General features: G+C 37.4%; 2 protein-coding genes across 2 annotated transcripts in view; one reads left to right on the top strand and one right to left on the bottom strand.

Annotated features, from left to right (window-relative positions):
- Positions 1-13,954, bottom strand: part of LOC139730915 (ergosterol biosynthetic protein 28 homolog) — a 62,461-nt gene that overhangs the window by 30,786 nt on the left and 17,721 nt on the right. The window lies entirely within an intron of this gene.
- LOC139730922 (uncharacterized) lies at positions 406-8,345 on the top strand. Its single transcript, XM_071641804.1, has 8 exons — positions 406-582; positions 1,028-1,167; positions 2,432-2,516; positions 3,802-3,961; positions 4,705-4,889; positions 5,286-5,436; positions 6,475-6,605; positions 8,022-8,345. Exons 1-8 carry the CDS (start codon positions 406-408, stop codon positions 8,343-8,345), a joined length of 1,353 nt encoding a protein of 450 aa, XP_071497905.1.

Genomic DNA, 13,954 nt, shown 5'->3' with positions numbered 1-13,954 from the left:
ATGATTGAGTGGTACTTCCCATTCTACTTGGAGATATCAGAGCCAACTTTCTATCGTGTTAACATGTTTGGTTTTGTGTGACCAATCAGTTAATTTATTTGCACTGTCTTACTTGTATTAAAGCATTACAAATTTTGCATGCAGCAATTTTGTATGTAATATGCTGGGCCACTGGCTGAATTAATTGTAAAATCTCAATACGGTAATCAATAGCGTAGGCATTGGCTTATACCTCCTGTATGGGCTATTAAACTCTCATCTTAGTGGAATCTGCTAAAAACCCTAGAAGCATCTAGTGTGCTCACTTTATTATATATGCATTGCCAAGCTGTTTGAACTTCATGGCAGTGAGATATACAGCCAAAATTGAATAAAGTGTCCAACTTTGTATTTTTACAGAAAGTGATGAACATTGAAACCCCACAAGGTTATGCCACAGTTGCCACTACTCAAGTGAAGAATCCATTTGAGGTGACAGAAGCAGCAACCGTCCCCATCTCCACATGGCGTACAGCAGCACTAGGAAATTCACTGACAACAACAGTAGGGCAGCCACTAGCAAAGAAACTAAGGCACGAGTTTGTAAGTAAATTGGTGTATGTATGTCAACTAGATACATGTATATATATTAAACTATCATGCTTGTAATATTCCTTCATTGTTGAGTATTTCAGTGTTTACTATTGTGGTTCTTGATTCCAATTCTTGAGTCCCATCACAAAATTTACATTTGCTAGAAACTTTGTTCTTCTCAACTGTACTGTCTTAATTGATTTATTGATTTGTTTTCAACATATATAATTTATGTTCAGTTTGTTATCTGTGTGTCTCTAGAGCTTTAATATCCAAGACAGTTAAAACATACAAGTAAATCCAACTTACATGGGAAATGTACAGCTTTGCCTCTGAATGCAACTAATTGAAATAGGAACAAAAGTTGGAAACTTGGAGGAGGCACGATTGTGTACTATCAAGAAAATAATTATGAATTCTTAATCCATTTCATTTCCATTATTTTTCATTCAAGGACATAAGGGCAATATTGACTAGGAGGAGGGAAGGGGAGTACCTGGTCAGGGAAATGGAGGAAGGCTTGATGAGCTACAAGTCAAGAAAGATGATTGTCAACACTCTCGTTTCCCACTTGATAGACCACTATGGCACACAGTGAGCTCTACCTACATTCCTTGTGTAATCTAGTTTTGTTTTTTGTTTTTTATAGATACTGGTATTGAAGGCACTTTGAGACATTTTATTTTAATGCTATAAATGCTGATGGGGTGATGAAGTATGACAGTTTGCAAAGATTTTTCAGTTTTGCAAAAAATACCCAGATTGAGCAGAGACTCCAACCCCAAGCACCTTCTGATGTGGAGATTCTCCCTCGTGAAACCCCTTGCAAATGGGAGACTCCAACTTGATGTGCGTGAAGCGCACATCATGAGCGCAAAGCGTGAAGTTCCTTGCGGCCAGGGTCCAGGGCAATCAAGCAGGCACTGGAAGCTTTACAGTTCTAAATGCTCTCTCGTGCTATCTAAGGCTTATTTTTCCACATATGACGACACTAAGGAAGAAATCATTTCAAGCGGAAGACATAGCCAGGGCGGGAGAAATTAAATCTCAAGCGGGAGAACAGGAGATTTTGCAAAAATGGGCACTCAGCAAATCTCCCGTTGAAAGCGGGAGAGTTGGAGTTTCTGCTTGAGCAATTATGCAGGGTTAACACTAACCCAATTTTTCTACTGGTCCAACCTGTCTTTGGGATCAGTAGGTACTCAGTTTTTCCACTTTTTACCGGTCCATTTCTGAAAAGTTACTGGTCTTGACAATGATTTTTACTAGTCAGGGACCATCGGACCAGTGCCAGTTTGCAGCGTTGAACTACGCATCAACATGGAATACTCTTTCTTAGTCAAAATAGCAGTTAAGGTAGATTAATATCATATAATAAGTAGTTTTGCATCTAATTATTTCTTTATTACTGCTCCTTTCTTATTTGTTACATGATTCACACATGTGCTTTCACCTTTTGTGTCATCTTGCTGATTTAATGCCTTACAAATCATACTTTCATGCTTACTAATTTGTCAATGTAATTCTTATTGATAAATGTGTTCAGGGTACTGTATACGCCAAATATTTTGCGAGTTTCTATTTTGATGAATTTTGCTAGTGGGATGCTATTCGAGAATATAAAAACACAAAAATAATCACTCTTTTCCCAACATGAATGTTATGTGCACGCATGTATACAAGTATTTCTGTTTTCAGTACACTGTACTCCTTGATTGCAAATTCAACCACTTGCGATTTTGCCTGGGAGTCCTGATTCGCGAAAAATTAGACTCGCTAAATATGTGATGTATACAGTAACTAGTTCTTTTCATTCTTGCTAATTTCAATAATGTGCCAAAATGTCTTATTCCAACAGTGTAAAGTCACATGTCAAACTGGCACTGGCACGAGCAATAACTCAACAGTTTCCCCTGCTAGACAACGAGGATGGTTATGGTCACGTAAGTCTGCATATTCAATGCTCAGAATTTAATCACATCTCAGAGAGGGAGGGTGAAATATGTAGTTTTTAAAAAAAAAGCATGGACGGTATGGACATTTTCCACAATGCAAGGGGGCAACAGACTGGTCGCCACACTTGTGGCACCCAAGCTTTTGTATAACAGTGAGTAGATCGAGAGTTATGTACATTCATTTGATATTTTGTTCTTTTGACTAATGAATGCACTTTCTTTTGAAAATTGGTAATGAGGAATAAACTAGGAAATTCAGGTTACAGCTGTGCAGTGCTCAAATATTCCATTAATTGGTGAAAGCTTTGAAAATAGAAGCTAACTGAGTGTGACATTCACTCGCCTTTGACTTTAATATGAAGCCTGTGTATGTATGAAACTGTACTTTCTACACGTTTCTTGCCATAAACAGAATGTGAAGGCCTTCATAAAGAAAATGTGTGCTCGGGTTTGTTTGTTTGCTTGTTTGTTTGTTTTTAGAGGGGGTGGCGAGGTGTTATAAACCTATATTTGTTAGAAATATCATGGTCTCTCCCTTCTTCTGTTTTCAAATCACTCTCCTCTTGTAGTGCATGTATTTACAAGCAACAGGAAGCAAGCTCCCTGATGAAAATCCAGATATTCTTAATTAATCAACAAACTTAAACTGGTAAAAATGTGGGGGAAGGGTGTAACTAAAATACAGAAATACATCAAACTGTCATCAGTAAGATATGGCCATCATCTTCCATCAGTTACCCATCTATTTGTGATTTATCTTATTGGTCTAGAACAACAATTTCGAGGCATATCTTTTATCTTTTATGATTTTGTACACAGAGCCAAATGCAGTCAGCTGGCTGTAGTATACACTTGTATAGCTGATAGAGGGCCATATTTTTATAGGGTCAAGGAAAATTATGAGTGTGTACAGAGCATTTGTTCTTAGAGTGCAGACTATTGCAAAACTACCTGTACAAAGGAATCATAAAAAATGTAGATAGTTACCCACATAGATGATGCCTACTTTACATTTTAAAGGGATGTGGTGCTATTAAGTTGTATGAAATTTTTGTGCAGTCAAACAGTAGTTGGCAGCAGGGAAATATGAGACAGGTAGGATACAGGTCCCTAAATCACCAGCCAAATTTAAAACCTGTATCAGCAGTTTTCCAAAAGTAAAACAATTATTTTACCTTTTACAGTGGACAAAATGTAGTACAATATTTCTAATAACATGTCCAGTAAATTGATTGACAACTTTGACAAGTTAAGTATTATATCAACTTTACAGGAAGCATGGTTCGCTCCAGCTAGAGGTCATACCGAGGCTTCTGGCTTCTTGGAGAGTCGTCTGCGGAATGTGAGGAGGAGGGAGTACTCAGTGTCCAAACTGACAGCTGAAGCCGGTCCTTCAAAAGTGCAGTCCAGTGTGCCGGAAAATATTGTTGACGGTAATCCATCAAAGCATATTGCGGCCTTTGGAGACCCATTATCATCATTACTATCTTTTTGAAGACCTATAGCTTCTAGTGTCACGGCCTGGTAATTTGTTTAATCTCCTGTGGTTACCAGGGATGACATCTCATAGCACTTTGTATCCAGTGGAAAAGGCAGTCTGAAAATATCAACAATTATTTTTTTTTTTAAGATATGCATGTACCTCATCTGGTTTTAACAAAAACTAACAAATACTTGCTATGGAGCATTGTAGTCATTTTTAGAAACTCTGGACTCTATAAGGTATATCCTGAGTTTGATATGTACTGTGTGCTCACGTCCTTGGGCAAGTTGTTTTTCCTAGCTATAGTACCAAACTCTACTTGGGTGTAAATGGGAACCTGACATTAGCTGGGGTAATGATATGCAGGGTGCTCAGGAAGAACAGTAGTGATGCTGAAGAGGTTCCCCAGGGTTCAAATAAGATTGGTGTTGAGATTCTGATTTTATCACAGTAATTCAACAAAGATTTTTTATTTTGTTTTTACCAAGTATAGGCAGTAGCAGAAACAAGAAACAGTCAATATTTTGTCAGTCTTATGCCAAAAAGGGCCTTAAACCACATTCACTGTTATGCCAAAAGGCCCTTAACGCTACAGACTTTGTGCACTATTAGTGCCCTTTGGGCATAACAGGGGAAGTTCTTTAAAGCCATTTTGGCAAAGAGCCAACAATTTACTTTCTTTTTCTCGTTCAGATGATGCAGAAGACAGCGCAAGGAAATTAGAGTGGCTGAGAGATCACCATCAGCCAGAGCAGCAAGTCAAGAAATGGATGAGTGACACAGTGAAGTCTCGAGCTGCAACAATCAGGGCTGATAAAGACAAACCTGTGTCAGAGCTATTGCAGCTATACCCAAGACTGCTGGATACAGATGGAATGGTAATCAGCTTTTGCTATTTCCATTTCAATTTCGATTTGGCTTTTACATCATGCCAATCATGGATGGGATTGGTTTTTATGTACATGTATGTTTGTTTGCTTGTGTTTTGAAATGTTAAGTGTATACCTATACTGTAGCTAAGATTTCTAGTCACATGAAAAATTTGATAGAGTTGAAATTCCATGGAAGATAATGGCACTCAGTCCATGATGTCGATCTTTTGCAAATACTGAAATACATTGTACCTTGAATCTACTATCAGCACATGTAATGCACTAGTAGTATATGCTTATAAGGAATCTTCTTGGCATTATCAGTGATAAAGGTTATATAAGTATATGTTAGTACGATGGTATTAATCTGCAAAGATTTTCTTATCCTACACATATCCACAGATCGACCAAGATTTTCGTAACCTGTTTCCAGAGGCAGCAGATCGCCTATTTGTAAACTGGCCTGCATGCTACCAGAATGTGTTGCTGTATGTTGAGAAACAAGTGAAGCGTTGGAAGGAGCACCTGCAGTTCAGTGGAGAGATGGATACAGGTAATCTATGCAAGCTTGACTAAGACAAGCTAGAGTAAGAGAGCATAAATAGATCAGAAATATCTCAGTTACCCTCCCCCCCCCCACAAACACACACACACACACACACACAGCATGTGTTCCCTACATCTGTGGAAAAGGGGTAAATTTTGCTCTTAGAAAATCTGACCCAAGAATTGTAGATTAACAGAACATTTGACTTTTCATCTTCTGCTTGAGATTTCTTTGCAAATTTGATTTTTTTTTTCTCTCTCTCTCTTTCTTTATTATGTACTCCTGTCGGAGGCAAAATTGCAAGATTTAAGCTGATCATACAGAGATCCAAAAATGTTCTTTTTATTTCATACCAAAATAATGCAGGTTTCGTGGAAAAGAGTTAATTCTGAAATGGTATTTCTTCACATGTCTCTTGCAGAAGAGGATTCCTTTTATCTCTTTGCCAAACTGCTTTTTTTGATTAGTTGATTGAATTCTTGAAATTCCTGGTAGTTTTGACAGCACGTTTAGAATTTTCATTTCTTGAAATTTATACATTGGCCTCAAGTCCCTCTATAATTCAATAGTATGAATTGTTCAAAATCTGTCACTATGGATAATAACATAAGACACTCTTTGGATCTCTGCGCATAGTATAGTCATTGGCCCAAATTCATGAAGGTGCTTTAAATCCAGACCACACACATGGTTTAGATTTAGACCATATCTAAATAACCGTGAAATGGGCATACCTTTGACTTGCGGGTGTCAGTGCACAGTTGTTATGGGACGTCTGTCTGTGTATGCAATCTATCACAAAATTTACGCAGAAGAAATTTGAATAAATTATGATCTAAATGTAAATCCCCCTTGTGAATTTGGGCCAACGTGTGTATATGTTGGGAAGGATGTACCTAGAAATGATAAGCTTACATGTCTTCAGAGTGTCAGTCACTGTGCCATTTCCTTTGTACTGCAAACATAGGGTATTTTAAGCATCACTGCTTTAAAGCATTTTTTTTTTACCCGTAACTAGTCACTTATCATTCTTAATTAAAACAGACACGAAGAAGAGCAATTTGGCATTTCAGGCCCTGACTCTACTCTTCCCGCCTGGGCACAAGAGAGGGAAGAGGGGGCTACATCGTGCCACAGTTGATGAAGCATTGAGAAGCTTTATTCGACGCGAAGAGGTATAAGACCAAACTTTCATGATGATATCCAGTCAATTGTATATTCACCTACAAGTAGTCAAGGGATTGCTATCCTTTATGTTGGATATGCATCAACTATGGATAACTGTTGTCTTCAATGATTTTTATTGTGTCAACTAATTACCTCCGCCAAGGGAGAAGGTTATGTTTTCGTTACCGTTGGTTTGTTTGTTAGTTAGTTTGTTTGTCCGTGGACAAAATAACTCAAAAAGTTGTGCACGGATTTAGAAGAAACTTGCATGAAAGGTTGAGAATGACACAAGGAACAGATGATTAAATTTTGGTAGTGATCCGGAAATTTGTATGGGCTTTATGAAGGATTTTCGATATTTTGCCACGTAGGGTCAATAAAGTTGGGAGTTCAAGCTGCGCATTTTTTAGGTTTTCATTTGCGCACTACAGTGCATGCTCTAGTTTCTGCTGGGGCAAGGCGCGCTGCGCATCTGAGGGTTTATGACGCAACAAAGGCTTCTATATTGAGAAATCAGGCGATTTTGCAGTGGGTGCAAATCACTGATCTCTATGGAAGAGCAAGATCATCAGTGGAAAGTAACTGCTTGGCGGAGGTCTGTGCTCTCAGAGTGCTTTTCTAGTTTATTTTGATGTAAATCAATGTAAATTGCTGCTTACATTCATCAGTTTGTAATTACAATGGGTTTCATTATATCAATGCATTTCCAAATATTTTTGAAGATATTCCATCAATTTTATAAAACCTCCTGAGCTCCAACTGCCACACCCCCCCCCCCCCCAAAAAAAAAGAAAACATTTTTTAGATTACATCATCTGTGCATCAGTGAGACTGGCTTTATTGTACTTGAAACAAGATATTTGCTTATTTGTGCCCGAAGATTGCATGATATCGAATAACACCATATTGTTGCGAATGAGCTAGTTTTCTTGCAGTATACTTGCTACAAGCAAATATCGTAGCCTATAAATTCCACCTAGAGAATGAAGAAATCCTGCGTGCTAATTTCTGACTGATCCAGTAGTGTGGAAGACATAAAAAATTCCAGTGTCTGTTTGTGGTTAGATTTATTCAGACAATATACATGGTCAGACTGGCAAAAAATTGAAAAGTTTGGCAAGGGTAGCATGGGGAAATATCCCTAATTGGATTGGGAAGTTTGGTGGGAATTTTTGCTGGGAGTTTGCGGGCACACTGGCAAAACTCAAAGAAGAAGATAAACTTTATCTTTTGCCAGTCTGACCGCGCTTAATGTCATTTTCTTTTGTATTCCTTTAACTTATTGGTGCTCCAGGTAGTCTGTACAGAATCAATCCGATGCCTTGCATTGTTGGTAGGTCACCAGTGAACAGACAGATCTACTCAATTATGAATCTATGACTTCTAGGAGTATGATACGCAAGTTTTGTCCTTTTTTTATACAGATTGGCACCAACATTCCAACATTTCTGGAGACATTGGAACAAAACCAGCCATTTGTTCTGGCCCTCGGGAAACCAGAGGAGCCCGAGCAGTGCTTCGTAGTACTTGAGAAGAACACCATCCATTGCAACTCGCTCTTGCATGCAATTGATGTTTGCTTCAAGCTTGTCTATGTGCTTGACATAGACTACGCCTGGGAGTGCCAGCACACTTGGGACTTCATTCAAAAATTCTTCTACAGACTTGGAGAAGGGAAGGGGAGAGTAAAATCAGTGCCCAGTGTTACATTGTTTCAGAACTTCCTTGCCAAAAATTGTAAGTGTTAAATTCAGGGAAAGCAGTGCTGTCTGAGTGAAAAATCAATTTGAAATCCTAATGTACATTGTACCCCCACCCACACGTACAGAGCGTAACAAAAAAAAAGGTAACCAACTTTGGAGGGCTGCCATTTCATAATTGTCGGTTATGGAGAGCACAATATTGCTTGTGAGGAAAGAACTCTTCCTCTTTCCATTAGTACCTAATTATACTGAAAAATGTCATGCATGACAGACCACATGAACAAGACAACAGTGACATATTGCACTTATTCCAAGTTTGAGTGTCGCATGAAGGAATTATGAATGTCTCACTGAATGGGTGGGGTCTGTCAATGAAAAAGGTTAAATTAACATACCAGCTTGCATGACTGCAGGTTCGTGTTCATAGTTGTTTAGGTTTTCTTCTAACATTTCATGGTCCATAACCTTTAACATGGGCATCTGTCCGATAACATGGTCACTCTTAAGGCCAACCCACACAGTCCATTTTCCCTGTTCATATCAAACACAGAGCTTGCAGTGATAAGCCATGTCATGAATATGAAGAGAGAAAATGGATGATGGGTTAGCCTTTGTGGGAGTGACCAAGTTAACAGCAGTGGCCATATTGAAGGTTATGGACCATAGAATGTTAGAAGAAACCCTAAACACAAACCTGCAGTCATGCAGGCTGGTCTGTTAATGTTATCACTTTCATTGACAGATCCCATCCATTCAGTGAGACATCTACAGCATGTTCCTTCATGTGCCCAACACTCAAACTTGGAAAAAGTGCCATTTGTCATTTTCTATAAAGTTCACATGCTCAGTCATGCATGACATTTTGTCAACATTATTTAGGTACCAACAGAAAGAGGAAGAGTTTTCCTTTCCTCACAACCAACTACCATAGCGGACAATAGTGAAATGGCAGCCCTCTAAAGTTGGATTGCTAGAACCTTTCTAGCTAACCTTTCTAGTGTCTATGGGGGAATATTGATATCATTCTCTGGTTGGGCAGTCTTTTAATTGCAAACTTTTAAACGAAGCTTCCTCAATGTTCACAGATACACAATCTAGACAAGGTTCACGTTGGTGTAGTGTACGTGATTAGTCTAAACCCCAGACTAGTTCACAAACAGATGTAGTACTATGGGAAGGCTTGCTGTGTGCATATGAAGGCTAAATATGACCACCCCATATCTCCATACATACTAGTGCTGAATATGCCAACCAGTGAAGGTCTTAAGGCTGGCACTGTTACTTAGTGTGTAAATTGTGTAAATATCCAGTTTAGTATGAATGCATGTATACATGCATTTTGAAGGGTCCACCAAGAGCATATTCATGCACATGATCATATACCAAATAATAGTTTTTCTTGGTCAAGTTGCCATGTTGTGTATGTTTGGATGGTTTGGGCAGTTTGTTCTTCTTCATACTAGATTTTATACATCCAGACTTTGCCTTTCAGTATGTGCAACGCGAAGTACTAGTAATAATTATAATGTGTAATATAAATATCTGACAAGCTCCATGGCAGCCACTTTGACTTATCCTATATGGTTGCCATGGACGTTGAATTGTTGAAAATCCATATCTTGGGTTTATGTGTGCTACTGTATGTACATTGTCACATCAGTGAATTATGCTTTATTTTTACTGCTCTTCCTTGCACATCTGTAAATGTTAGTGAGGACGCATGTCCTGGCAGCCACAAAGGAATTAAAAATGGCAGGCATACCTTTTGTCTGACATCACATTACTCAATTTATAATCAAGCATGTTACGAAAAGACCGGACATATGGTGCACCCAAATTCATACTTCATTTGTCATTTAGAATTCAAGGTAGTGATTTTCAGCACGTCGTCAAGGCAACCACATTGGAATTCAAGATGGCGGCTAAACCAGTGGTTTGGAACCACCAATTTTTTTAATCAGTGCCCTAAAATATCCTTACATTCATTATTTAACTCTCTCCGCTGGAAGTGAGCATCTTTTTCGCTTATCTGCCACACTATTATATTTGACAATGCTATGCAGAGTAATATGTCTGGAAGATAACAAATTTCAAACTTTATTATTTGTTTGAAAATCAAAACTTTTGGTGTAGAAACAAAAAGAAAACAAGAAACTAAACAAATCTTGTGACTCAAACTACTCTCATTTTTTATCAATTGACCTACACCTTTTTTCTTTTCTTTCTTTTCCAATGTTGTGTAATGTGTTGCCATGGCAAATTTTGATAAAAATCACACAAACTGTGGATTCATTGAACTACTCTCTCCGTTTTAAGCAATTTGGCAAAAGTCTGGCACATGCAATGAAGATAATGCGTAGTTTCTGGCGATGAATATAATGTGTACTTTTTGTGAGTGTTAAAGGGGATGGCTAGTAACCGATCAGTGGGAATGCTGAGGGATGATTGTTCCAATCCTTGTGGGATTCATTTAAGAGTACATTAACATATCTACTGTTGTGTGAAAATTATTTGCTTCAGAATGGTATCATATTCAAGTAATGTGCAGATTAATGCCCCGTCACTGACCAGGGACGCTTACCTGGAAACATTAAACTGCACATTACTTGAATATGAGACCATTCTGAAGCAAATAATTTTCACACAAGAATAGATATATAATGTACTCTTAAATGAACCCCACAAGGATTGGAACAATCATCCTCCAGCATTCCCACTGATTCCCACTGATCAGTTACTAGCCATCCCCTTTAAGGGACGAGTTAACCTTCATATGTGGACTGAGTACCAATCGTTCAAAAGTTATGAATTTTCAAAGTTTCTGCACTATCACTACTGGTTGAGAAGACTACTACAGTTTATGGTGTCAATGGTGTCATAATGCAAAGAACGATATAAGGAAAGCATAAAGACAATTACACATTTCAGTTTTTGAAAGAAGTACAAATTCCTTGACTTGGCACTGACAATATTTCCCCAAATCGCAAATCGCAAATATACCGTTGGTATAGTATTTAATGAGCAAACAAATAATTCATCTCTTTTCATTGCTGAATGTCACTCTTTGTGTTTGTACCTGACGTGTTGCCATGCTACCTGCATATTTTCTTCAAATCTTGTGGAGTGAACTACTTCCACAATTGTGAAGCAGTCAAATTCACCAGGTACTCACAAGGTACTATACACACATGTATGTACAGACAGACACATACCCATTACCTTTTATCAAGCCCAGGTTCAATTTTTTTCCATGGGAAGCTGGTCTGCGGGAGCAGGGGTATTCATCACCTTTAGTGAAACTTCTAGTTTTTAATGAAAATGATACGAATGTAATGTAGATTTTGCTAAATTCCCAAGTTTTTCTTGCATTTGACTTGAAATTTGACATGTTGTGATTAATGTATAACATGTAATTGCCATTGTAGCCAAAATTTTTAGCCATGGTAGTAGGACAGTTGCAAGTGGACTAAGCTACTCACCTCAATTTGTGAGCATTTGGCCTGGTATTTTGGCATGTGTAACCAATATACTGTAAAATGAGGAAGGGTCATGTGCATTTAAATTTCGCGAGAGCCAAGATTCGCGAAATTAAAATGCACGTGAAAGTTTGTTTACACTGTATGCATTGGATGTTAGAGGCAACTCACGAAAATTTCATGCCACATAAAAGGCCGTTGGCTCCAATTTGCAAAAATTTCATGCCGCGAAAATATTGTTTTACAGTAGTACGTCGATGTGCAAACCTTATCTTGTGTCATTGTTGAACAATTTGATGTTGATTTATAGCATTTCATGATATATCAAAATATGTATCATGTATTTAACTGATTCCCTCATGCAGTCTTTGAACAAGTTTCTTGAAATTTGTCATGTGTTGCCACTATTATGTGAAGTTTTGCAAGTTTCATCTTTTATTGGTGTCACACAATGTGTTGCCATGAATCTGTTTGTCTTTTTGAAAACCTCATAAATGTGTTTCCTTAACATGGAAAAAAAAAGGTGTTTGGTGTGCATTAATTCTCTGAGTGTTTGATATGATGCAGAGTGTGATAAGGAGCCTAATCATTGTACAGAGGACTCCCATTATAACAAAGCCCTTGGGACCGGCAATTTTCTTTTCTTATATAGAAATTTTGTTATAAGCGAACAAACAATAAAAATACCTAGCGTGGATACTGTTGTGGCCTGAATTTTTACTTTGTTGTAACTGGAATTTTGTTATAACTGTGTTCGTTATAAGGGAGTACACTGTATTTGATTAGAATGGTCCTATTAAATTTGATATGAGTGGTCCTATTAAATTTGATATGATTCTTAATTTGATTAGGATTTAAGCATCAAAACATGATGGGCAATTCCGCAGTTAGGTGGACATGACATGGATAAAAGAAATGTGCCTCTTTATCTTACTCTTTGATTTAGGTATCAACTAATGCCATGGATGTTCATCAATCATTCAGGTCTTTCAAATTCAGTAGATTTTGTTTTTCGTATTCATTGATTTTGCAAGATCTAAAACCATCATCTAAAATGTACATGTGGGACTGGGGATGCTGAAATTCACTTAAATGCAAATTACAGTGGGTTCCTTTGAAATTTTTTCCTCAAAGCTTTGCTAAAGGGTAAAAGATGAATACATTTAAATACTCCAGAAGTCATGTGACATTTTGTCGATTACAAAAGGGTGAAATGACCTGCGGAATTACTCCGGACAAATGTAACGTTACTAACCGTAACGTTACTAACCATGCTTTTGGGGGTCTAGCTAAAAAATTATCGGTCGAACTGCTAAAAAAATTTGCATGAACATTTGTCATGATGCAATAATTGAAATTAATGCAACACTTTGTTTGAAGTAACTTGAATTTTTGCACACTTTTTGTTACAAGACATTGATTTTTTTGTCATGTCCTTTTTTCGTAACGTTACTAACCAGCCCTTTAAGTTGCCATAGCAATTCTAATATTTCTTGGATTGTATTCATTCTTTTCTGTATCATAAACATGGGAAGGATGAATATGTTTTTGACATAATTTGACTTGAAATGAATAAATGGTAATTTTGTAGTAAAAACAAATATCTAAATTTGTTCAAATGTAACGTTACTAACCGCGGAATTGCCCTGATAAGGTTTTTTGAATCAAATCCAATCATTTTGATTAAATTTCTATTCACAACTTTTGATAAGGTGTCCACATCAAAACAAGATTTTTTTAATTGAATCTAATCGTTCTGATTAAATTCCTATTCGCATTTTTTGACAAGGTTTTCACATCAAAAAAGGTGATTAGATTATCCTCATCATTTTGATCAGATTTTCATGAGTCCCAGTTTGTATTGTTTTTCTAATCAAAGTTGATTAGTTTGTTTGTAGAGTGCCTTATAGTATACTGTAACAAGATATTTTAAAAACCAGCAAAGAAAAAAATATGTTTGGTATTAAAAAAATCACAACATACGGTACACCAAAATTATATTTGAAACTTAAGATGATGTGTGAGCAATCCTGCAAAAAAAAATCAAATGCTTGTGGGGGTAGACCCTCAGAAAAACTGTCGGCACACACGCAATAGAAAAATGAAAGGAAAAGAATGGAGAAGTAGGAAAGAGAAAAACTTCAACTCAAAACAGCTACCATCTCTCCTTGGAAACAT

Source organism: Diadema antillarum, unplaced genomic scaffold, assembly GCF_040938485.1.
Source record: "Diadema antillarum isolate AM-2024a unplaced genomic scaffold, OU_Dant_1.0 seq00000343_RagTag, whole genome shotgun sequence".
Classification (NCBI taxonomy): Eukaryota; Metazoa; Echinodermata; class Echinoidea; order Diadematoida; family Diadematidae; genus Diadema; species Diadema antillarum.
The sequence above is the reverse complement of the archived record's forward strand: the minus strand, read 5'-3'. Positions and strand labels throughout refer to the sequence as shown.

Coding starts and splice junctions, on each gene's coding strand:
- LOC139730922 (XM_071641804.1), top strand. CDS start 406: ATGAACATTGAAACCCCACAAGGTTATGCCACAGTTGCCACTACTCAA. Junction 1,168..2,431: donor ATAGACCACTATGGCACACA/GTGAGCTCTACC, acceptor TTATTCCAACAG/TGTAAAGTCACATGTCAAAC. Junction 4,890..5,285: donor TGCTGGATACAGATGGAATG/GTAATCAGCTTT, acceptor ACATATCCACAG/ATCGACCAAGATTTTCGTAA.